At 37.5% G+C, this 26159-nt stretch overlaps 2 protein-coding genes across 2 annotated transcripts in view; one reads left to right on the top strand and one right to left on the bottom strand.

Annotated features, from left to right (window-relative positions):
* Positions 1 to 6568: 6568 nt before the first annotated feature.
* LOC126481367 (serine palmitoyltransferase small subunit A) lies at positions 6569 to 7756 on the bottom strand. Its single transcript, XM_050105076.1, has 2 exons — positions 7542 to 7756; positions 6569 to 7423 (listed from the first exon to the last, which is right to left on the bottom strand). The coding sequence occupies exons 1-2, from the start codon at positions 7639 to 7641 to the stop codon at positions 7272 to 7274; spliced, it is 252 nt and encodes an 83-aa protein (XP_049961033.1). The 5' UTR covers positions 7642 to 7756; the 3' UTR covers positions 6569 to 7271.
* Positions 7757 to 7974: 218 nt separating this feature from the next.
* LOC126481366 (ADP-ribosylation factor-like protein 2) overlaps positions 7975 to 26159 on the top strand; it is a 106827-nt gene continuing 88642 nt past the window's right edge. Inside the window, exons 1-2 of the mRNA XM_050105075.1 lie at positions 7975 to 8159; positions 15209 to 15319. Coding sequence (XP_049961032.1) covers positions 8095 to 8159; positions 15209 to 15319 — 176 coding nt within the window. The 5' untranslated portion in view covers positions 7975 to 8094. The remainder of the gene's footprint in view (positions 8160 to 15208; positions 15320 to 26159) is intronic.

Raw genomic sequence — 26159 nt, 5'->3', positions numbered from 1 at the left:
TGACAGCTGCGAACCACCTGCATCCCTTCATGCTTGATGTCTTCTCTGACGGCGATGTTATCTTTCAATGTATAACTGTCAGAGTCATGGAACCAGAACCACGCTACAGAAGTTTGAGGAGCATTGTAGTGAACTCACAATGTCTCGGTGACCAAATTCACTTGATGTAAATCCTACGGAACCCATCTGGGCCACTATCGGACTTCATAACAGCATATGCAAATCAGTGGCCTGTTATTTACGTGAATTACATGATCTGTGCATAGACATCTAATGCCACAAACAAACCAACAAACTGTCGGATCCCTGATAAGTAGAAACAGTAATGTATTTCGATCCAAAGATGGACAAACACACAATTAAGCAGGTGGTCATAATGTTTTGGCTCATCGGTGTGTATCAACTAGTTGCACAGATGAAGAGACAAAGGATGTATAATGAGATAAAAGAAATTATTCAGTTAAGAGATACAGAAATTTAATGGTGACAGTTCACTTGTATATGACAGGACAAATTGTGGAACATGGACTGGGGGGAAAGGAATGCATGAGGAAGCCACCCACTAGAAATTTTGCCAGAATGTAATTTAATCACCCCTAAAGCTTGGTTGAAGAATTAAGAAAGAAGGTTGTATATGTGGATGAGACCTGGAGATACTATAAGATTTCTGACTGATTATAAGAGGCGTGTTTTTCTAAGTATCATTCTGAAATAAAACAAATAGATTTTTCTTGGCAACTTTATTTTTATATGACAGTCTGTACTTCAATCTACTTTTCTACATAATTCACATCAATTTTAAGGCAATTATAATTGTACATCCAGATTTGAATACCATCCTCATAGAAATCTGCCATGTGAACATAACTTTCAATAATTTAAAAGTTCTGTAACAATTGCATAAAGCACACTTCTTGACACTTGACAAAACATATCACATAACGTCGAAATGATAAAGCACCTGTTCTCTCACTTGTTAAACAACTTAGTGTACCACATTGTAAGAATGACTGAATGTCACCTACTTCATTCCTAATCACACATATTTGTTTGGCCATCTTTAAAAGCTCTTGCCCATTTCTGTACCATCCTATCACTTGTAAGTATCAAGAAGTGTCTGATTTGATCCGTTATAAAAGGATCTGAAAGCCTGCAACTGTGAAAACAATAACCCATCTGCTACCAGTCACTATTTTCTTTATTTTATATTTATATATAGCTTTCATTGCCTGGTTTGGCACTGATAATCTGATAACAATAACTCATCTGCTCATCAGAAACATTTATAATGGATCAAATCAGATTATAAGTGCCAAGCCAGGCAATGAAAGCTATATATACATATAAAATAAAGAAAATCATGACTAGTAGCAGATGAGTTATTGTTTTCACAGTCGCAGGTTTTCAGAACCATTTATAATGGATCAAATCAGATTATTAGTGTTAAGCAAGCCAATGAAAGCTATATATAAATATAAAGAAAATCGTGACTGGTACCAGATGAGTTATTATCAAGAAGTGTGCTTCATGTAATTGTTACAGAACATTTAAACCATCAAAAATTGTGTACAATATGAAAAGTGCCTTAATATTGGTGGGATTAAATCTAGATTAAAGTATAGGCTTTCAAGTATAAACACAATTGCTGCAGAAACTGTACACATTAAAAAACAACTTCAACAATGGTAAGACAAAGATTTCAAAATCAAGTGTTAAACTGCAAGACATTTCCAGGGGCAGATGGGCACTCTGACAATAATTTAATTTTTTCCCCCACAAAAAGGTAGGAAGTACTGGATATTGGACTTGCATAAATTAAAGGCATTAGAGGTTACTGAGTGTTTCAGAGACAACAATAGACTGAAATTAGGCAATGGAATACAACAGAAGAATGGCCAACTTTGAGTGATGAAATAGGGAAGGCAGGAGAGGATTTCATACATAAAAAGACAAGGCGTAGTAAAAGTCCATGGCCAACTCAGCAGACATACAATGGAGTAAATGAAGGAGACGAAAGTGAAGAGAGACATCTAAAAAATACGACAGATAGAAAGTGGAAAAAGGTTATTAAGCAGGTCTTGTTAGAGGACAAATGCATCACTGTAGAAGCATGGACAACTAGGCAAAAATCAGAGATCACTGTAGAAAAGAGAAATAACAAGATGATTATCATGAGTTCAGATGACAAGCCAGTATCAAGCAAAGTCTCGAAAGCTGAAAGTTATATATGAAGTGTAAAGGTGACAACCTTTAGGACAGTATTATAGAAAGAAAAGTGGTATTAGGTGAAGATGAGACAGGAAACAACATACTGCAAGAAGAAGCTCACAGAACGCCAACATACCTAAGCAGAAACAAAGTCAATGGAGTAGATGACATCCCCTCACAATTATTGAGATCACTGGCATGACCAAACACGTCAAAATTATTCTATCTGGTGTGCAAGGTATGAAACACACGAAATACCCTCAGACTTTAGGAAGAATGTAGTAACTCCAGTTCCACAAAAGGCAGATGCTGATGAGTGAATACTACCAAATAAGAGTTTAATAGAAAATGGTTGCAAAACATTGAAACCAAGTATTTACAAAACAATGAAAACTCTGGTAGAGGTCAACCTTACGAAGATTAATTTTGGTTCTGGAGAAATGTGTGTACTTGCCAGCAATACTGACCCTACCACTTATCCTAAAGATAGGCTGAAGAAAGACAAACCTACGTTTCTAGTATTTGTATATTTAGAGGAAGCTTTTGACAATGTGGACTGAAGGTTTTGGGGCTAAAATAAAGGGAATGAAAGATTATTTAGAACTTTTACGGAAACCAGACTCAGTTATAAGAGTTGAGTGGTGTGAAACAGAAGCAGTGGTCGAGAAGAGCATTAGACAGAGGTGTAGCCTACTCCCGCTGTTATTTAACCTTTACATTGAGCAAGCAGTAAAGGAAACCAAAGAAAAATTTGGAGAACGGATTAGAGCTGAAGGAGGAAAAAAATAAAAACCTTGAGGTTTGCTGATGACACTGTAATTCTCAGAGACAGCAAAGGACTTTGAAGAGCAGTTGAGCAGAATGGACAGTGTCTTGAAAGGCGATTATAAGATGGACATCACTAACAGTAAATTAAGTGTAATGGAATGTAGCTGAATTAAATCAAGTGAGGCTGTGGGAATTAGATTATGAAATGACACACTAAAAGTAGTTGATTTGTTTTGCTGTTTGGGGCAGAAACTGATGCTAGCTCAGAAAGGGGAGATATAAAAAGCATACTGGCAATAACAAAAATGCACCTCTGAAAAAGAAAAAGACTAAACTATGAATTTAAATTTAAGTGTTTGCAGATTTTTTTCGGAAATTAATTGTTTGGAGTGTAGGCTTGTGTGGAAGTGAAATATGGACAAAAGACAATTCAGTCAAGAAGGATGTTGAAGAGTAAATGGGTAGATCAAATAACAAATGAATGGTACTGAATCAAATTGGGCAAAAAGAAATTTATGTCATAAGGTGAGCAAATGAAAGGATCAGTTTATATGATACATCCTGAGGCATCAAGATCTGTCAACCTGGTAATGAAAGAAACTTCGAACCAGTATTCAGATAAGACCACTGAAAAGCACAGAAAGACGACGACAGTTGGGGACAGACTACAAAGACAACTTGACAGAATGGCAAGTCTGTAGAGTGAACCAATTCGAGAGCCTAGATGCAGCAATATCAGGAACCAAGCAATACTGAATACAATGAAAAATATGAAAGTGCAGTAGAAACATGACTGAGATACGAGCTCCTGCGCTGCTAACTTTATGGCAGGCTACGGGCACTTAGTGCCGAGGTGGCTACAGCAGTGCTAGCAAATATTAGGAGTGCAACATAGCTGCTGACATCTAGGTCCATGCATTCTGGTGGGCTTTTGAGCTGGTCAGCCTGGGATACCAGCAGCAGCAGCACCACCACAATTCAATTTTCTCCAAGTTGAATTTTTGGTTAGCCTCATAACAGCATTTAACATTGTGCAATGCCAAAAGTGCTCAAAATGTTTAGACACTTGTCACAATTTCAACCATAACACATGTCAAGATGATGTTATAAGATAATGTTAGTTGCTGGAGCTAAAGCTGTCGAGGAGGAGGAGGAGATTAGTCCTATCGAAAACTAGGTAATTAAGAGGAGGAGGAGAAGCTTGGATCGGGGAAGGAAATTGGCCATGCCCTTTCAGAGGAACCATCCTGGCATTTGCCTAAAGCAATTTAGAGAAATCACAGAAAACCTAAATCAGGATGGCCCGATATGGGTTCGAACCATACTCCTGAATGCGAGTCCTATGTGCTAACCACTGCACCACCTCGCTTGGTGACTGTCCAGGGTTAAGTCAATTTGTTGAAAAATATGTCCGCATTGCCACTAGGTGAGTGGTGCACAGAAATAAATTGCTTTTTGTTGATGTACGATTTGTTAGTTCAATGACTGACATTTCAAAATTTCTATCTACACTGTGATCAGGTCTTGTCTGGCTTTAAGAGATATCCCATTTTTGATGCAAACATACAATCCCCCATTCTTTATGATAGTTCTAGTGATATTACACGCTCAATTTCAGTGTATTTACACCAGTGACCTGTACTAGATACTACTGGTGTTCGATGTCTGTAAACCAACTTCACTGCCTGTACTTTATTTTAGGCTGCAAATATTGAAATAGGATTGATAACTCTGTGGACATTTCTGCTTTGTATGTTCAATTATTTGTCTTCTTTCCTATTACTGGAGCATGTGTGTTCTCCGGTGTAGTTTGCTCCTCTACACGGGTTGAGATACTTTTCAGGCAGGGGACCCTGTTGTCATGATCTATCACATAAAAAGCCCACTTTTCCTACCAATGCCAACAGGAACTTTACTATGCATGGCCCACCTACACTCTTACAATTCGGTTCACCAATCTATACTATTGAGACCTAGTGTAACCTCATCTCACATCCTCAACTGTCAACAATGCACTCTGCATCTCGGATGCAGTCATCAGCACCATTTACAGCTTGATAGGTGCTCATTCATGGCACAAATTAAGGGGCTATTTTCTTTGGGTCTCGACCTGTCAGTGCACGATCTCTCTCCAGGTATTCCCTGTCCTACCCACTATTACTACCCAATTATCTTCAGTGAAATTCTTGTATGAAAATACTCTTTCACCTGATTGTGCCCTGCAGTTGGCTTGGAAAAAGCTGGTGATCTAATAATCTAACTACTTATTTACTCTCTGGCAAGACAACTACCAAGTAGCAGTACTTTCTTTTTCCTATCATCCACATCATGGGCAAAGTCTGCTGCACATTTCTACCTATATTTCTGCTGGAGGCTCATCCCAACTATGACAGCAGCAATCTGTTTCTGGAACTTGCAACAAAACTGTCAGACTGTGCTCTCCTCCTACTAGCTGCTAGTTCCAAACCACTTCCCTTCATTCTCTGTAGGTAGTACTTGGCTTCTTCCTACTGCGACTAAAGTTCACAGATCTTCCTTTCCTGATCCTCTATAACCATTGCATATCTTGTAGTGCCAAGAAACAGCCTCTGTAGCTTTTTCGGTGGCCTCCTCGGAACAATCATCCCAGTGAAACAATTTACTACAATCCTCACAATGAATCCTACTACTCACTTTCTCACTTTGCCATCATAGCTTCCACAGTCTGCAGACATCTTATATTACTAGCACACATATTCAGTACATAAAGTATATGTAAAAACACGCGAGATCTAGTACAAAGTTTGTTACATGCATGAGTTCAGTATACTACCTGTACATAAACAAATGTCTGACCTAGGTTGTGTCTACTGAAATTTTAGCATACAGATAATGGATGCTACAAGGTAGCTCACTAGCTTCTCTCTCCTGTACTCCAACTCTAGTCTCACACCTCATGCCTCGTCTTCAATATAATGCACTCAAACATAAATGGTGCACTCGTCACCTAGCCAAGCTACTTTAAGATAGTCAAAGTCTTAAGGGTCTTTTCTTAACAAAAATCAATTGCAGTAACAATCTCAGCCTTTTATGTGATATGACATTCAGTAACATTGCTTAAATATGTAAAGGAAAGAGAGCAGCCTTTATATAACTGGAATATTTTAAGTTAAAAAATTAGCAAAAATAAAATAACAGAATTAATGCAAAATATTTTCCAAGTTTAAAAAGTAAACCCTGCCTTTTCTGCAACTTTTAAAATCTAAAAATTAACTGCAAGTGATGTGTTATTGTAAATTTTGAGGCATGATGGAAAATCATAAAAGCAACCACACAAAAGGTACTACACTGAACACTACACAGTCCTGATAAGTCTACTACTAACAGCAACATAAAAGAAACTCCAGTAAACTTTTCAACAAAGCACATCTCCAATTCAACAACATAAAGCAGGTATGTATAATTTTCCCCTCTTTTTCATGAACCACAACCAAACAAAAATATCAAATATAAACTTTTTAATTTTATGATGAACAAAGTATATAACTTACAAAAATATCACAACTAATGTACAGGTAAATCTGAGAAAGAACTTTCGGATAAAATAAAGCAATCATTCATCAAACTCTTTATTGTAAGTTGATACAGTAGAAACTTTAGCTTTGGAAACAAATGCGGCTTCAAAAATATAAGATTGTAATTAGTAAATGAATTATTGTACAACTACGTTTGAGAATTATTCTCCCATATTTTCAAATTACTAATCAAAATAACTGTATGGAATATAAACATAGATCCAGTCTTCACTGAGTTTTCTCATTACTGAGGAGAAGCTTGGCACAATTTTGCTTAAGTGTTATTACCGTCATTACAATCTTACTTAAAACTTAAGAAATCACCAGTATGTAACAAAACTTTTTACAAATAAAGAGTTTAAATCACTGTGTTACGTATTTTCCTTCTTTTCAGAAAAAAAGGAAACATTAAGTACGGCTCAACATATTAACACACATCAATTACTTATCAGCCTTATGTACAAAATAATCAGCACCTGTCAAGTTCTAGTAATCTAATAAACTACAGCATTCTTCTCTCTCATCAATTATTATACATTTCCAACATTTGGGTGCACGACATTATAATACAGTTGCGACTGGTACTGGGTTTAAAAAACAATAGATACATGCTTTATAAAAAATACAAGACTTTAATTATTTACAAATGTTAAGGTGCATCACAAGGAATATGAACAGTACATGACATCAATGGATATCTGTTTCTCAGTCTATTCAATACTGTTAATAGAAATGTTCCAATTATCTATCCCTATTACTTGTGTAGTGATAGTCAACTCCTAAGCTACTGCTGTCAAAAATCCTGAAATGTGCCAGCAGCGACATTGTGTAATGTGGTAGATAAACATACGACGAATAGCAAATAAGTGCTACAATGAGAACAATCATCCCATCTTTATAAACTGTTAAGGAAATATCAAACACAAATTTAGGTATTAAATTTAATTTCAACAAGCTTCGAGCATCCAAGTACTTATCTACTATTATTGTACCCAACACTAAAAAGGATACTCAGTAACTTCTTTTCCCATGGCTCGAAAACGTACATACACGTAACGAGTTCATACTGTAGGTACCAGTATGACAACAGTTTCCAGATTTTCTCAAGCATTTTTCATATGAATATCACACTGTAACATCCAAAAAGTTGTAATTTTCTGTAGGAGCGAAAAGCCCGTAACCCTTTCTCGAACAATCCAACTAAACTAAATTTCAGTCCTTTGTTTGCGGGTGCTGCCAACATGCGAATTCCGATCAGTGCTTACACGCATGAATAAACTGCAAAATACAACCCTCACGTTTAGTGTGCAACATCTGTGATATTTAATAGAATAAATCATGGTTCTTACAAGAGGGATCTCATTCCAAATGACACGATAACACGCTCATTATCTGCTGTTAACATACATATCGAATACTTGAGAGATACCAACTTCTTACACTATTGACACTTGACGGACACATGGACAGTTGAATGACGTGTTTATGTATGTTGAACACAATAGTTTGAAAAGTAGTATTGGATTTTACTTAATCATCCGGGAAATTGTGATTGACAGCCGTAATGGGTCTTCTCACCGTGTTGAAGAAAATGAAGATGAAAGAAAAGGAAATAAGAATACTAATGTTGTATCCTTTATTTACCTCGTGAATTTTTCATCAGAAAGCCCTCTACCTATTTTCTGATTATTGCAGAGTACTTAGTGTAGTTTTAACGTCAGTGTATGCAGATGATAGGCTTTGAGAATAAGAACCCATACATCTTTCCGTTTGAGCTTGCATATTGTACACCAATGAACTGACTGAAACGCGACAGGTCCAAAAGAGAGTGGTATGGTATAAATTACGTACTCGGCACCAACGACGCTGTCATTCTGAAACTGTAGGAGTTTCTGTTGTATTAATATATTTCTGTAAGTCATATTGGGTGATAATTACTTCAATTTTGTCAACACACATACAGCTCATGATATTGTACTTTAACCGTGCCTGTATCAATTTCCAGGAAATCACTTAACAGGTAGAGAAAGAAGGAAGTTTCATTTTATCGTTCATCACCATTTTTTTGTTTTCTGTTTTCTCGTGCCAGAAATTGAGAGACCGAAACCATAGTGACAATTGGCACTGAGATAAGGGATTAGAAAAATGGTTATGAAATTTCCGTGTTAGAAATTGGCAGGAAAAGGTGCTGGTGTGCAGGCCAAGATCAGTAGGCCAAATATTGTGTACTCTATGAAATTTCATACCATTGTTTTGTCTCATGGGTTAATGATGATCAGTTCATGGACCTGAGGGTAAGCTCATGCGTTATGTGGTTATCTTTTGAAAAAAGTATGCCATGGTCTGGCACAATTATTCATTCCCCACTCATTCAAAACACACAAAAAGTAAGATTTATAGACATTCGCTGATCATGCTCTCAATGTGGTTACACAATTGGTATGATACCCATATGTCAAAGGAAGGGAAAGGGAAATCACCTTTACAAACCTAACTCAAAACAACAAAGCTTATTGCATGTGAGAATGAATTGGTTTGTGGAAAACTGCACTTGGATGAAACATGAGAAGGACAATTCCTAATGTGCCTCAGGGGTATCTGTAAATAATCTAACCTGGTATTCTAATCCTTTGAAAAGCTGTAATCTTTGCTGCTGTGTGCAGGGTATTGTAAGGGCTATTCTTCAGAGTCTTCATCTTTAAAAAATATTTTACAGTATATAGGGAGAAGGAGAAGCTCAAACAATATCGATAACACCAAAAACTCACACATAACTCCAAAACCTGGTATTAGAAATTTCACTTGATCTACATAGGCCAAATGAATTCCATGGGCCAACAAAAACCTGCAAAAAAAAAAAGGTACCTGAAATTTCACTTGGCCTACGTAGTTCAAATGAAATTCACAATGGCAACAAACCACAACTACTGGAGAAATGACTATTATTAAAACCAAACCAGCCAAAATAACTAGTCTGTAAACCACTAAATATGAACTCAAGCTACCAACCCAAACTGCAAAATCATGAGAAACAACTCTAGTATCTGACAAATAAAGCCAGGCTGGTCCTTAACCAACAACTAGTAAATTTCGTTGTATGATTCATACCCAGTACCAAACAAAAACCACAAAAATTAAGTTTCAAACCATTAACAATATTCTTAACTAACAATCCCAAAACCAAAAACAAATCACTAGCCAATAACATGTGACATTAAAATAACTCACTGACAAATCAATAAAAACAAATCCCTTTATACTTATCATGTGACACTAAGGCCAGTGCTACACTTACATAATTCACAAACAATATAGGAACCCAAACATCCCATACTAGTGTGTGCCACCTCTTACTCCAACATGCCATTTGCAAGCATAATCTGCAAGATGCTGCACCACAGTGATTTCATACAAGACAACACTGTTACACCTCAGATCAAATCCAAATGCTGGTTCTGTAGTTTTCAGTTGACCTGTGCCAGATGAATCTGGGGAGTCATTCCATGTCAAATCAACACACCTATTTTACCTCACCCTCTTAGATTTTGCTGAAAGTTGGTATACTTATAGTGGGCACTGAGACTAAGAAAAATACCAAATTTCAATTTTTTTTATCTCAAACCATTCCTGAAATATGGCTATGTAAACTTTTCAAAAACCAGTCAAAAATGTGTGAATCGACTTTTTTTAAATTGTCCTAGGAGCTGCCCTAATTGAGCTAGAGAACTGGGAAAGGTGTCATTTTGCATGCTCTTTCCAGGGATATACAACAAAACATAGCTTCTACTTAATAACCTTTTACAAAATACTAATTAATATTTTGATTTAATTATAATTTTTTTACAAAAAGTACATAATTGAAAATTTTCAAAATATTTCCATAACTACTTCATACTATTGTAAATCACATGCCAAAATATAAATCTGGAATTATGATGGGTTCATTGTTAAAAAAAATTATTCCGGACTCTTGTTTTTCACTAACGGCCCTAGTTTGAACAAATTGACCTTTAACAAACAGGAATTTCTTTAAAATATACTGAAAGGTAAGTAAAAAAAGTTGGCTATTAGAAATATCAAAACATTGCCTTATTAAACCAAAACTAATCAGCATATTTTATAATTATATCTAAAAAGAAAGATGATGAAACTTACCAAACAAAAGCGCTGGCAGGTCGATAGACACACAAACAAACACAAACATACACACAAAATTCTAGCTTTCGCAACCAATGGTTGCCTCGTCAGGAAAGAGGGAAGGAGAAGGAAAGACAAAAGGATATGGGTTTTAAGGGAGAGGGTAAGGAGTCATTCCAATCCCGGGAGCGGAAAGACTTACCTTAGGGGGAAAAAAGGACAGGTATACACTCGCGCACACACACACACATATCCATCCACACATACACAGACACAAGCAGACATTTGTAAAGGCAAAGAGTTTGGGCCAAACTCTTTGCCTTTACAAATGTCTGCTTGTGTCTGTGTATGTGTGGATGGATATGTGTGTGTGTGCGCGAGTGTATACCTGTCCTTTTTTCCCCCTAAGGTAAGTCTTTCCGCTCCCGGGATTGGAATGACTCCTTACCCTCTCCCTTAAAACCCATATCCTTTTGTCTTTCCTTCTCCTTCCCTCTTTCCTGACGAGGCAACCATTGGTTGCGAAAGCTAGAATTTTGTGTGTATGTTTGTGTTTGTTTGTGTGTCTATCGACCTGCCAGCGCTTTTGTTTGGTAAGTTTCATCATCTTTCTTTTTAGATATATTTTTCCCACGTGGAATGTTTCCCTCTATTATATTCATATTTTATAATTAAGTTGATTGCCTATTTTAATTTCATACAACTTCACTAACAGTATATTAACCGATATAACAAAAACAAGAAATTGAGCATTTAACTATAAACTGAAATAAAGTATGAATAAGTACAAGTATTTACATAATAGTTCTGGTCCATGATGTTTGAAATGGAACTATTAAACAAATTAAATACGTAATGCTTGTTTTTGAGTAACAGTTATCCGTACATAGCTAAATTTTTACACAATAGGTACTAACAATAATTTTGAAACAACTTTCTATAAAATATACATTAACAGTAACCTGAGACAAAAATTAAGTTTCAAGTTGAAAGCAGTTTCCCAATAAATTGTCTTGGAACTTCACATATTACATTTTAATAAAGCTGACTGGGTTTGGTTTACATCACTTTCATTAAGAATGTATGTTCTCTCTGTCAGCGTAAATGGATTCACTTTTGTGAGACCGTCCACAACTGACACCCACAGGACATCTGCATGTGCAGGATAAGAGAATGGCTTAGTTGGTCCACATGGATGAAGAAAAGTTATTTTCACTTCATCAAGTTCTTCGTTTTTTTCTAAAATGTACCCAAGCCACCAGTTTCTGCCATATACAGTGGTGACATAGCCTGATACATCTTGTAACTTCAGTTTGTCTGGTGATGTAGTTACTTCCCTCTCCCAACTCTGCATATCACCTGAGAAATATTTGACTATTAATTTTGATGAAAGCGTGAAATTGCTGTGTTCCTTTGATTGTCAATGCCTCTTCAAGTCGGCTTTTTAAGAATATTTCTGAAGCAGCATAGTCTTCTTGACTGGATATGCAAAATCAACATTTGTGATATTGCCTACTGCCGACTCAAATAGATCTCGTGAGGTTTGGATCTAATTTTGGTATGGCCTTTGCAAACTTGCACGAGCTGCCAGTCTCTTTACTGAACCCTCTACTCCATCACAAGGCCCTTTCCCATGTGCTGTGGCTGAGAAGTGCCACTCAGCTTTTATGTTGAAGTCTTCCTCATGAAGGCAAAGGTTCAGGAAGTTTTTCTTATTTTTATACTGAGCGGCAGAACTGTCAGAATAATAGTATATCTTTTTTGGAATATTTTGAAATTTATTTGTTAGATATGAAATTAGCTTCTTTTGAAAGGTGTAAACCGCAGTTGTATTGTGCTCCAGGCAATCAGAAACAATGACAAAGCTCATATGCTCAATTTTGTCTTCCTGTTTGTAATATATAACAAAAGGATGAATGGTAATCTGTTGTCTTGTCCAGTGGAAACTCTGAGCTTCATCCTGTAGAACTATACTATAATTTTCTGAAAAATCACATATTACAACAAATTCAGATTCCATAAGGTTTTCTCTTGTGGAGTTAAGGGATGTTTGTTGTTGCTTGGCAATGAAGTCATGCCGAATCAAAGTCGACGTCGTACTACAAAAAAACCTAATGATTCTTACAAGTTTACCTGAAAAGTGGAGTGTCAGGAAAATAATGAGGGAATTTAATGCTCCTAATTACATTGTTCTGCAGTCCAAAAAAATTTTGAAAGAGAAAGGATTCATGGAAGGTCCAAACCCAAACCCAGGGAAGTTTTCTGAACAATTTCCAGATTACATCGGTCAACTGACATCCACTGTCGGAACTGAACTTGTTCGTTTAAGTTTTCATGAAAAGAGTCTTTTAAAATTTTACATATGACAGTTTCTCCTGGGCAGTATTCACAGTTTTCCATGTTGCAATCAACTGATGATGGGTTGCAAAGCATTTTTGCAATGTACTGCTTATAATTGTTTAAGCTGCTGTTTGTTACTGTATTTAGTTTGGCATTTTCTATCATTGATTTTATGTTTTGGTGAGTTGTGCACACGCAGACAGTGTGTGTGCTACTCTGGCCAGCTAATAACCAATGTTTTGATCTCAACTCAGCAAATTTAGAGAAATCTATTTTTATGTTAGGAAACTTGTCTTTAAAATGCTTGTAAGCTTCTTTAAGGTTACACAAAATAAGTCTCTTTGATACTTTTGTTTTATTTCCACTTGTTTCTGTAATTGTCACACAATCTTTAATACCTGGCATTGCCCTGCTTCTTTAAGGTTACACAAAATAAGTCTTTTTGATATTTTTGTTTTATTTCCACTTGTTTCTGTAATTGTCACACAATCTTTAATACCTGGCATTGCCCTGCTAACTTCATCATTTTCATAAAATGAATGTACAGTTTTGACAGTTTCTGTTGGTAAGCACTTCCCTGGTTTTGGGTTTGGACCTTCCATGAATCCTTTCTCTTTCAAAATTTTTTTGGACTGCCAAACAATGTAATTAGGAGCATTAAATTCCCTCATTATTTTCCTGACACTCCACTTTTCAGGTAAACTTGTAAGAATCATTAGTTTTTTTGCTCTGCTTATAGAATTTTTAAAGTTTCTTTTAAGATTTTCAAGAACGGATTCATCAGTATCAGTATCTGATGAAGAAGTTTCAGGAGCAACAAAAAGTTTATGTGTCATTGATGAGATTTTCTTCACTTTTGATTTGGCATAATGCCTAGATGTTAGTTTTCTCTTGTCAATTCGGTACTCACCTAGTTCTTCAAGTGTAGTGTTAAATGTTTTAACGGCTACTGAAGTTGGAGTGTAGTCACGGTCCTGGTCTCGGAAGATTATCTCTGATCTAGAAGATTCTTCTTCAACACTTTCATCACTGATGGGCTCTGGTGTATTTTTCAATTTGGTTACATCTTTCCTACATTTATCACAAATCTTGGCACCACTTGGTATTTGAGGAAATAATTTGGGCATCCATGTTGTGACATTTCTCAGTTTTTTTCTGTCTCTAATAAAATGATTTGACTTCTTCAATGGATTACAACACTGCACTCTTACAGCACTGAACTTTTTACTTGGTTCCATATTTATACAAAAACCACTTATAAACTGTCCTTCAATGTACAGATTTACTTGAAAATGAACTATTAAATATAATAGATACAGACTGGTCAACACAGAGGTAACAATTGATTTGCACTAAAACCACAGTGCACAATAATGCTGTAGGCACACAAAGCCTTAGAAGGTAACAATGCAGACTGCATCATCTCAACAATGGCTCCAGTGTCTGAATTATTGTACAGACATCAAGCCCTATGTATACGGTCCTCTACTGACGTCCTACCTTAAAGGTCAGTTTGGTCAAACTAGGGCTGTTAGTGAAAAACAAGAGTCCGGAATAATTTTTTTTAACAATGATCCCATCATCATCCCACATTTATATTTTGCCATGTGACTTACAATAGTATGAAGTAGTTATGGAAATATTTTGAAAATTTTCAATTATGTACTTTTTGTAAAAAAATTAAATGAAAATATTAATTACCATTTTGAAAAAACTTATTAAATAGAAGCTATGTTTTGTTGTCTATCACTGGAAAGAGCATGAAAAATGCCGCAAAATGACACCTTTCACAGTTCTCTAGCTCAATTAGGGCAGCTCCTAGGGCTAAAAAAAGTCTGTTCACACATTTTGGCCAGGTTTTGAAAAATTTACATGACCATGTTTCAGGAATGGTTTGAGGTAAAAAATTGAAATTTGGTATTTTTCTTAATTTAGTCTTTCAGCAAAATCTAAGAGGGTGAGGTAAAATTTTTATTTAAAGTGTGTTGATTTGACATGGAATGACTCCGGGGAGAAAAAATATATATTAATAGCTGACACAGCCTTTAATGGAAAATTATTATGTGTATAACAATTTTTTAACAGTGATATGTTGTTATATACACACATCATGTACTTTGTAATCAGAGACCTGTTCGTATGAAATTCTTTGTGTCAGAAGTATATTTATTTATGGAAAATGACCTTAGCCATTTCTTCAGGGGATTAGACAATGCAGGCAAAACAACCATTCTTAAAAGATTTAATGGTGAGGAGATAGATACCATATCACCAACACTTGGATTCAACATTAAGACACTGGAACATCGAGGGTAAGTCTGAGATTTGGCATCATTTGTATTCATTTAAGTTTGCAACCAGGTTATAAACCATACAATGATCAGCTTGTAGAGGACCTTTCCTGTACTCAAATTTTGAAATACTGGTTATAGTTCCCTTACATACTCTGATATCCAAAAATGTTAGATTCCATTCATATTGCTTATTAACTTTCTTCTTGGCAGCATGACACAAAGTCAAAGCAAACCACGTTAATGCAGTGGTTAACTCTATATGCAACTGAAGTAAAATATTCAAGAATATTCAGCCAGCTATAGGCTTAGGTGTACTTTCACTAAGAACCACATGAGGATGGCCATTTTAGTGGACCAAAGACATTTTTGTATGTGTTTCAAACCACATCTTACCCATGTCCCTTCCCCTCATGCTACCATACTCTCTTTTGAGCTTTTTAGGTTAAGTTCTCAACACAATGACAGATTTTCATAATTCTGTGTACTTTTCCCTGGTACGTAGTCATTAAAACTGTCACTTCTAGCACGTAACATCCAATATGTTGGACAATGCAAGGACCAACTGACCTCCTACCATATATGTGTATCAGTTCAATAATTTGCACACATTTTGCTAGTTGGTTCCATATTTATGTATCTATAATATTTAGATAATTAATTCTAAAGAAAATATCAGTGATACAAAGTGTGATGTTGAATCTGTTAATTGAATAATAAATTTCAAAAACAATTAAAAACATATATAGTTATATAGCTACATGCTGGCCTTTTACAGTTATTTCTGTTCAAGAATTCTTTTATTGTATAGAAGTAGTTTTTATGGAGGAATAACTTTAACCTCAGTTTGAAAACACTTCTGCTTTCTGTTAATATTTAGTTCCATTGGAATATTATGAAATAAATTTAGAACTACAGGGTGTGGTAGATAAGTAATGAGACTGGCCGCCGCGCGGCGCCCCAGTCGCTCGCAGGGCGGTCTCCACCTGTACGTCATGTGGTGGGGGATCTGAGCTAACAATAGAACCGGTTCGCAGTCGCGTCTGAGCTCTGGTGCAGTGAGGGTCGAGCTTCGTGTATTACGTTGTTTGTGTGCCCGTGACACTTGTGAAAACGCTGAAGATGGATCGCTCGATAGAACAGCGGTATGCAATCAAATTTTGCTTTCGCTTGGGCAAAACTGCTTCAGAAACTTTTGCTATGATTACGGAGGCCTACAAAGAAGACTCCCTATCAAGAGCTCAAGTGTTCCGGTGGTTTAATGAATTTAAAAACGGGAGGGAATCCGTTGAAGACATGGAACGATCTGGATGCCCTTCAACGAGTCGTGTGGATGAAACGGTGGCCAAAGTGAAAGAACTCCTGGACTCTGACCGTCGTTTAAGTCTCAAAATGATCGCCGATGAGGTCTCCGTGAATAAATTTACGGTTCGCCAAATTGTTACGCAAGATTTGATGATGAGGAAAGTTTGCGCAAAATTGGTTCCCCGAGTGCTCACCGCCGAACAAAAGCAACAACGAGTGGACGTTTGCCATGAGATGTTGAATGATTTGGAAAATAATCCACACTTTTTAGACAACGTAGTAACAGGCGACGAATCGTGGACATTCCAGTACGACCCGGAGACGAAAGCCCAGAGCTCGGAGTGGCACACACCGGCATCCCCGCGGCCGAAGAAAGCAAGAATGTCAAAGTCCCGCATCAAGACAATGCTGATTGTGTTTTTCGACAAGCGGGGGTTAATTCACAAAGAGTTTGTCCCTCAGGGGAAGACTGTCAATGCCGAATTCTACAAAGAAGTCCTTCAGCAATTGCACAGAGCCGTCAAACGGAAGCGACAGGACCTTGCTCAACGCTGGCGTCTCCACCACGACAACGCTCCGGCGCACACAGCGTTCCTCGTGACCTCCGACTTGACCCGAATTGGAGTTGAAGTTTTGCCACAGCCACCATACAGCCCTGACTTGAGTCCTCCTGATTTCTTCCTATTTCCGAAGGTCAAAAGATGCCTGAAGGGTCATCGTTTCGACGATATTCCGAACATCCAACGTGCTGTCACGAAGGCACTAACTGGGATAACTCAAACGGACTACAGTGGGGCCTATGAAGCTTGGAAAACGCGCTGGCAACGTTGTGTCGATGCCCAAGGCGAGTACTTTGAAGAATATTAACATTTTGTACAAATTGGATCAATAAATTTGTTTTTCTAGACTGAGTCTCATTACTTATCTACCACACCCTGTATATATTTCATTTCTGTCTGTGCCAAAGATAGATTCTCTGGAGGAAAGTGTGAATCATTTTTCTTTTAGTATCATATTTGTGAATATTTCTTGTAAACTGCACGAATTGTTGACGGCAAATTTGTCGGTGAATAAATGTACTGTAAGATGAGGCTGTAGTTAATATTCCCAGGTGCTTAAACAGATTCTGCCTACAAGATGTATTTGTGTGAACACAGTTTGTTTTCACCTAGATGCTGACTTCCTAAAGTCTGAGGGTATTTCTTCTGTCTCGTATATCTTTGCACACCAGGTGGACTAGTTTTGTTGTGGCTGGCTCTCCCAAGGATTTCAGCAATTCTGAAGGACAGTCTTCCACACCAGGGGTCTTGTTTTGACTTGGGTCTTTCAGTATTCTGTCAAGTTCTTATCGCAGTATCATACCTCTCATCTCCATTTACTTCCTCTGCCCTTTCTAAATATTACCGTCAAGTTCATTTTCCTTGGATGGCCCTTCTGTACATTCCTCTCACTGATCCAGCTTTGCTTGTGTGCTCAGAACTCACTTGTCATCTGAGCTCTTGATATTCATAGAGTTCCTCTTTGATTTTCATAGTCATTTCCACAAGTCATGCATTGTTGTACAACCTTGCATTTATTCTCTAGTCATTTTACATTTTCTGTTACATTAATTTTTTTAGAATTCTTTTTTCCATTTGCTTGCTTCTTTCATGATTTTTAAACCAAGTGTTAGTGATTATTAAAGTGTGCTCTGGACAGAATTCTACCAGGCGGCTTCCTCTTTCATTTCTTTCCCTCCAGTTCATATTCACCTACCATTTCTTCCTTTTCCTACTATTGAATTCCAACCTCCATCACAATTAAATTTTCGTCTCCCTTAAGTAACTGAATAATTCCTTTATCTCACCACATATTTCTTCTATCCTTTCATTATCTGCAGAGCTAATTGGTATACAAACTTATACTACAGTGATGGTGTGTGCTTCATGTCTACCTTGGCTGCTTTAATGCTTTCACTATGCTCTTCAAAGTAACTTAACGGCATACCTACTTTCTTATTCATTATTAAACGTATTCCTTCATTACACCTGTTTGATTGTGTATTTATAACCCTATGTTCACTTGATCCAAAGTTCTGTTCTTGCAGCCACCAAAATTCACTAATGCCTGCTATATCTTACTTCAACCTAGCCACTTCTCTTTTTAAATTTTCTAACCTATGTGTCTGATTAAGGTATCTAACATTTCACACTCTGATTTATAGAATGCCAGTTCTGTTTATCTTGATGACGACATGCCCCTAAGTAGGATCTGAGTGGGGGACTATTTTATCTCCAGAATATTTTACCCAAGAGGATGTCATTATCATTTAATGATACAGAAGAGCTCCAAGCCATCAGGAAGAATTACAGTGTAGTTTCCCCTTGCTTTCAGGTGTTCACAGTGCCAGCACAGCAAGGCTGTTTTGGTTATGTTACAAGAACAGATCAATCGGTCATGCAGACTGTTGCCCCTGCAACTACTGAAAAGGCTGCTGACCCTCTTGAGAAACCATTTGTTTGTCTGACCTCTCAACGGATCCCTGGGATGTGGTTGCCCTTATGGTACGGGTATCTGTATCACTGAGGCATTCTAGCCACCCCACCAACGGCAAAGTCCATAGTTCATGAGGGAGGACTGGAAATGTTATGCAGTTTAAAATGTGATTTCAAAATCTCTGTCTCTTAATTACATAACCTATTTGAAATCTTCCAATGTGTTCAGCTTTGTTTCACATATGTAACATCCTGTCATGATTTTCTTCAACAACACAGATTTTATCAAGCACAAATCACAGAAAGTAATAGAGTTTGACTCTTCCAAAAATACACAAAATTAAACACTTCTGGAGGTGGAACCTCTTGGTCAATACAGTAATCTAGAAGTTTGTTGAACAACTTGCATATTAGTGCAGGAGAACACTGTTTGTGAATTTGTCTGTGAAACATTCGTATATGAATCATTCTCTTGGTGCATCCACTTGCTGTTGGTTCGTTCACTGAAAACTGTCAATTTAACTGAGAGTCATATTTGGCACACATGCAAGTCCATGCTTGAGCCAGAAAAGATAGGCCACAGCAAAGTCCAAATTACAGACAAAGAGTTAACCATGTAGCACATGGTTGTTGTCCATAGGTTTATTGCGAAACATGCTATACATATGGCTGGTTGTGACAAGAGAGACCTTTGCGGTTCACAGCAGACCTTAGATCTGCCACAGGTATTTCATCAAATGACTTGGTGCCAGCAGATATATACTTTCATGCCATCCCGAGGGACCGTGCTGCATAATTATATTAAATGATCCATTGATTTGTCTGGCAGGATTACTGGACACCTCTCCTCATTAGTTGGTCCATAAGGCCGGAACTTTACTGGCTGATGCAGGGGAGAATGAGGTGGGCAAAATGTGACCTGACACAAAAGCTGGAGTGTGGTTTTGGATGCTGCCAGTGCTATAGGAGCAGTGATTGGGTCTGGTGCTGGAGAGGCAATAGGCTATACTGGTTCAGAATTGTGGCTTTCTGCTGATTTCAGAGAAGGCTGTGGGCCAGACATCATACCCGATACATACTGGGGGTCTGCTCTGTATTGTCCTTGTCTCAGTCCATAGGGATTATGGATGGTGGCTGAAGAACTGGGGATTCCAGGCACTCACTACCTGTGGTGTTGTCGTGAAACCGGATCATACATACACCATTGCTGGTCCTTGAGGTGGGTAAGGTTGCTGCCACTAGGGTGACAGATCTGGAGACACTTTGGGTCAGATGGTGCAAATGGAGCTGATGCCTCAAGGTATGACCATCAGGATGTGCTAGCATCCTTGCTAAATGCTGATGGACCCACATATCCAGCCGGGTGTATGTCAAACTTGCATGCCCAGATGGGGATGCCAACCTTAAAAGATGTGGCTTCTTCTTCTTCTTCTTGTACCAGTGGAGGCTGCAATGGATCTAATAAAGAAGAATGAGGGCACCCATGCAATTCCTCAAAGTTTTGATAGAGGCTCGGATTCAACTGATAAGAGGATATAAAAGAAAGCAATGCAGAATTGATAGACGTGGAGGTCAGTGATTTTTACATTTGTGCTTGTAACTATTGTGCTTGATTCCATACTGAGTGCAAAATCATTGAAAACCAGCATAGGAAAACTGTGGTCTACTATTGGTGATGACCTTGTCAGGCTCCTCCAACAGATAAACTAATTTCCAGGGCCTTATGGTCTGTTGCATTTTGATGATGTATGAGAGATGAGAATATACATCCATTAAAATCAATCAAATGGCCCAATCAAATGGGCGGGTAAAATTCACATGCATTCAATCCTATGGCATGGTTGGCATAGGCCATGACTGATAGACTTGGAACTGTGCTGGTTGCTGTGTTGGGCAAGCGTGCCGGTCAATGCCGTGCTTAGTATTCTCGTCAACCTTGTGGCCAATACATGTATTGCTGGGCCAGATTTTTCCTTCTGGAAATTCCCTAGTGGGACGGATGCAGGAGTCACAATATAGGGGAGAGCAGAACAGCTGCAACTACGACTCAACACTGGCAATCATCTTGATTGAATAATAAAACAATAGAAACTCCTGGTTGGAATATCAACAATATTAGGAAAAGGATAGATTGCTATTCATCGTAAATATGATCCATTGGGTTGCAGACAGGCACAACGAAAAGACTGTTACACTTTATTGGTTTTGGTCAAAGCCTTCTTCACCAAAGAAAGCATGCACGCATTCACATAAGCAAGCGCACCTCACGCACACATGAGCACTACCCCCAGCAGTTCTGACTGGAAAGCATCTTTACAGTGAGTAGCAGTCTGTTCTTTTTCTAATATTGTTGATTCAATAATAGATGACCATTGGAAAGATAATGGCCACTATGTTACGAAAGGAAACAACAAAGTTCTGCTGAACCTCTCGCAAGAAGCAGTTGCAGCCAACTGGTTTGTGCAAACTGGCAAAACTTGCCTCAAGAGTGAATCATTACATGTGGCTGCTCTGACATATCTGGAATGATGATAAACTCTTCCACCAACCATGCCAATCGTGAATCAGTGTGAAAGCAAACAGTCTCTTGTTTATCAAATTTGTCATTGGAACCCATAGGGAACTGTGACAGTGTGACTTCAGTCACATGCTGGATAAATGTATGACAATGAATGGAATAGTGGTAATCCCAGTGTTTTAAATTTTCTTTGTTTTGTATACTTGCTGTAGTGTCCATTCTTGTCACACAACTGAATATTAGCGTCCAAGTAGTGCTTGTTCTTGAAAAAACTTGTTCTTTAGCTGAAGTCCCGATAATTGTGACATAACTCGAAATTTTGCGTGACATAAACACAAAAAATTCTGTTCAAGTTTTGTTGATAGCGCAAAATTCGTTTAAAAAAAACTGCTAGTAGTTTCATCAGTGTCTATTGACGCAATAAAAGTGTTATTAACGTTTATAAATTGCATTTAACTAACACATTTCGTATTGTTTACTAGTTAGATAGATGCGATCTAAAAAAAAACAAAAACAAACACCGCACATAAGCTCTTTGTGTCATTTTTTGTGACATACAGCCAACCTCGCATCCTTGATAAATTTAAAACATTCTTTAATACTTAGTTATTCTTTCGAAACCGACCATGAGTGAGAAATGTGGGAGCTGTTATATGGTAGTATGTAGAGGGATTTGTTGCCAACCTTGTAGGAAATATTTTCACTGGGCTGGATGCAGTGGGGAGAATGTTGGGAGAACACCTCTCCTGGAACTGCAGAGTATGCAGTAGGAACATTTTGATTGGGGAACAGGAAAGGAAAATCTGTGCCCTTCAGGCGTAGTTGGAAGAAGCAAGGAAGGAACTCATAAGGATCAAGGGAGATAGGAGGGAGGTGGGTGATTGGGAATGGGCAGCTAGTAGGAGGATAGGAAGAAAGAGAACACAATCTGACAGTTTTATCATCAACACCAAAAACAAGTATCTACCACTGCCAGAGTTAAGTGGAGAAGAGCCTCAGGTCCAATGAGGAACAGGAAATGTGCAGCACACCTCAACTGATGCCAAGAAGCCCAGGAATGTACAAAGTGTTAGGAACAAGAAAGAGCTATTGCTAGGTAGTAGCCATGGGCGAGGTGTAGGCCCTCAGTTACAGGAAAGTTTAGGGGCAGCATACCAGGCCACCAGTATCTTAAAGCCAAATGCAGGGCTAAGTCATGTGATAGAGGACCGTCTTTATGTAAGAACTTTACAAAAGAGGACCATGTAGTGATAGTGGGTGGGGCTGGAAACAGTTTGGACAGGGGTGGGGCATATGACCTGGACAAGATAGCTTTTCTGACTCATGGCACCAAGGTACATTTTGTTGAGCTGTTCCGACGTCATGATCGACCACACCTTGATGGAGCTGTGAGGCGAATCAGTGTGGGGATAGGGATGGCTCTGAGGACAGCCAACTTTGCTCATGTTTCTCTGGTGTCCTTCGGGACTATCAACAGATGGGGCTTCACTAGGCATGGCCTACACCTAAACAGAACTGGGAAGGGAAGATTGGTACAGCTGATTCATGAAAGTATAGGGGATGGATCTCGGGCCACACAAGGTCAAATACTTGTTGTCATAGGTAGGAAAAGTAGGTCTTTTTTAGGATAAATCCAGACAACACATTCCCCTGCCTAAAGAGTATCTCCAGCACTTTAAAAAATATTGAAACAATCACTCACAAGACAGATTTTAACATCTCAAATATTACATATACCAGATGTCACAAAGAAAAACAAACCATTGGAAAGAGTAACATGGGTCATTTTACAGACTTAACAATCCTCCATCAAAACATGCAGTCAATAAAAAATAAAATAGAACTATTAGAAGTTGAGCTCCAATCTTTGAACTGCTCAGTAGTTTGTATTACTGAACACTGGCGTAGAGACACAGAAATTCAACATGTAGTATTGCCATTGTATGAAAAAGCAAACTCTTACTGCAGAACTACTTCAAGGGGTGAAGGATCATGCATTTATATCAGAAAAGGAACACAGTTCAAATCAAGACCTCAGTACTGTAAATGAAGACAAGCACTTTGAAATATCAGCTATTGAATTAACAGGGCTTGATATCACCAAGAAATTAACCATTTTGTGTGTGTATAGATCTCCCAGTGGTAGTGTGGACACTTTTTTCAATTAGTTGACAGAAGTTCTAGATAAAGTCTCAAGTACAAAGGTCAACGTAATTCTGTGTGGCGACATTAACATCAGCAATAACATCATAAATGAATCCAGCAGCACCTTCATAAACATCCTTCAAGGTTTTGCTATGTCCCTATTGGTCAATAGTGTAAAAAGGGTTACTACAATGACTTCATCAGTAATTGACCATATGGCCACAAATATGCACAGGGAAAAATGTGATGTAGCTGTAAAAGATCTCGAGCTATCGCACCATCTCTGTCAAATAACAACAGTAAAGTCAGGCATTGAATCATTCCCTAAATTGCAAGTCTACAAACGACATCTATCAGAAATCAAAATAAAAGATTTTTCAAAAGAACTAGAAAAACAAAGCTGGGATGAAGTGTATAAGGAAACCAATATGAATATGAAATTCTCTAAGTTCTCCACATTGTTTAAATTGAACTTTGAAAAGGCATTTCCAAAAGTATGCATGTCTGTATCAACATCTCACAAGAACAGATGGATAACAGCAGGTATTAAGAAGTCCTCCCAAACACTTAAACACGTCAGTTCCGTGGAAAAGATTCGCAATGATCCAGAACTCTTAAATTTCTATCATAGATACAAAAAGATCTATAGGAAGGTGCTAATTGCTGCAAAAAAGTAATTTAATTACAAAATAATATATAATGCAGAGAATAAAAGCAAAGCAGTCTGGGATGTTATAAAAAAGAAAATGGAGCGAGGCAAACAAACGCAGAATAATATACTGCTAAGGGAGGGGGATAAAGTAATAAATGACCCACAGCACTTAGCGAACTATGTAAACGAGCATTTTTCAAGTATTGCAGAGAAGTTACAGCAGAAATTCCCCCAAAGAAATATAACACTTGTAAATAATGTTGCACTAAATACAATGATGTTACTTCCAACAACAGAGAATGAAGTCAGTAAAACAATTCAAAAACTAAAAAATAAAAAGTCTGTAGGCTTAGACGCAGTACCAGTGTGTGTACTGAAACAGTGCATAGGGATTATACAAAGCCTCTTCACAAATATAATAAATGAATGCTTCACATCAGTGACATTTCCAGAGCAGTTAAAACAGGCAAGAATTGTACCTTTGCTTAAGAAAGGTAATGCAGAAGACATAGAAAATTAGCGGCCCGTTTCCCTGCTGTCAGCATTCTCAAAAATAATAGAAGCAATTACCTGAATAAATACAATCTTTTAAGCGAATCGCAGTTTGGTTTCCAAAGTGGCAAAAATACGGAGTCAGCCATAGTAGAATTCACAAAAGTTGTACTTGATGCTCTTGATAAAGATGAGTGTGTCACAGGCATATTTTTGGATCTTTCTAAAATGTTTGATACAGTTGACCACAAATTAAGTAAATTAGAAGCATTAGGAATAAGAGGGGTACCTAATGACTGGTTTTGATCATACCTAACAATAGGGTACAAAGAGTAGAGATAACACATACTTCAAATAGATCTAAACATTTAGTAAAACACTTATTAGAACCAAAATAAAAAATACATTAATATAGGAGGTTCCGCGAGGTAGCGTATTAGGACCAATACTGTTCCTGATATACATCAGTGACTAACCCTGTAGTGTTACTCATGGTGAAAAAATCCTCTTTGCTGATGACAGCAATATTATAGTCACTGAGAAAACAAGAGAACTCCTTGCCGAGAAAGCAAATGAAATTCTCAAGGAAGTTTATGATTGGTCTATAACTAATAAAGTGACATTGAACATGAAGAAAACTAATGCCATGGATTTCAGTTTGAAGAGGAAAAATGACAATGTTAAATTAAATTTAGATGGCACCTCTATAGACTGTGTAACAAATGCAAAATTTCTAGGAATGAATATTGATTCTCAGTTGAAGTGGTGTTAACACACAAAGATACTTGCAAACAGAATGTCATCAGCATGTTATGCCTTTAGAATCCTATCATCAGTGTGTAACATGCAGTGTCTTTTAGTTTCATATTATTCATATGCACACTCAGTTCTTAGCCACGCCATTCTTTTTTGGGGAACAAATGCACAAAATATGAACGCAGTTTTCAAACTCCAGAAAGGATCCATAAGAATAATAACCAAAAATACAAGTCGAGCTCATTGTAAAGATCTGTTCAGAGCACTATAAATTTTAACTGCTCCATGTAAATACATTTACCAGTCAGTTGTACACATCAAAAATAACATTGGTAATTACTTCACAGACAACTCTGTCCATGACCATGCAACGAGATAGACTCAACTTACGTTTACCAAGAAAAAATAAACATAAAACTGAAAACAGCATTTTCTACCAAGGAATAAAACTGTACAATAAATTACCAAAAAGAGATTAAAAATTGCAAAAATACACTTATTTGAAAAGGCAGCTAAAAA

The sequence above is a fragment of the Schistocerca serialis genome, chromosome 5, assembly GCF_023864345.2.
Source record: "Schistocerca serialis cubense isolate TAMUIC-IGC-003099 chromosome 5, iqSchSeri2.2, whole genome shotgun sequence".
Lineage (NCBI taxonomy): Eukaryota > Metazoa > Arthropoda > Insecta > Orthoptera > Acrididae > Schistocerca > Schistocerca serialis.
The sequence above is the reverse complement of the archived record's forward strand: the minus strand, read 5'-3'. Positions and strand labels throughout refer to the sequence as shown.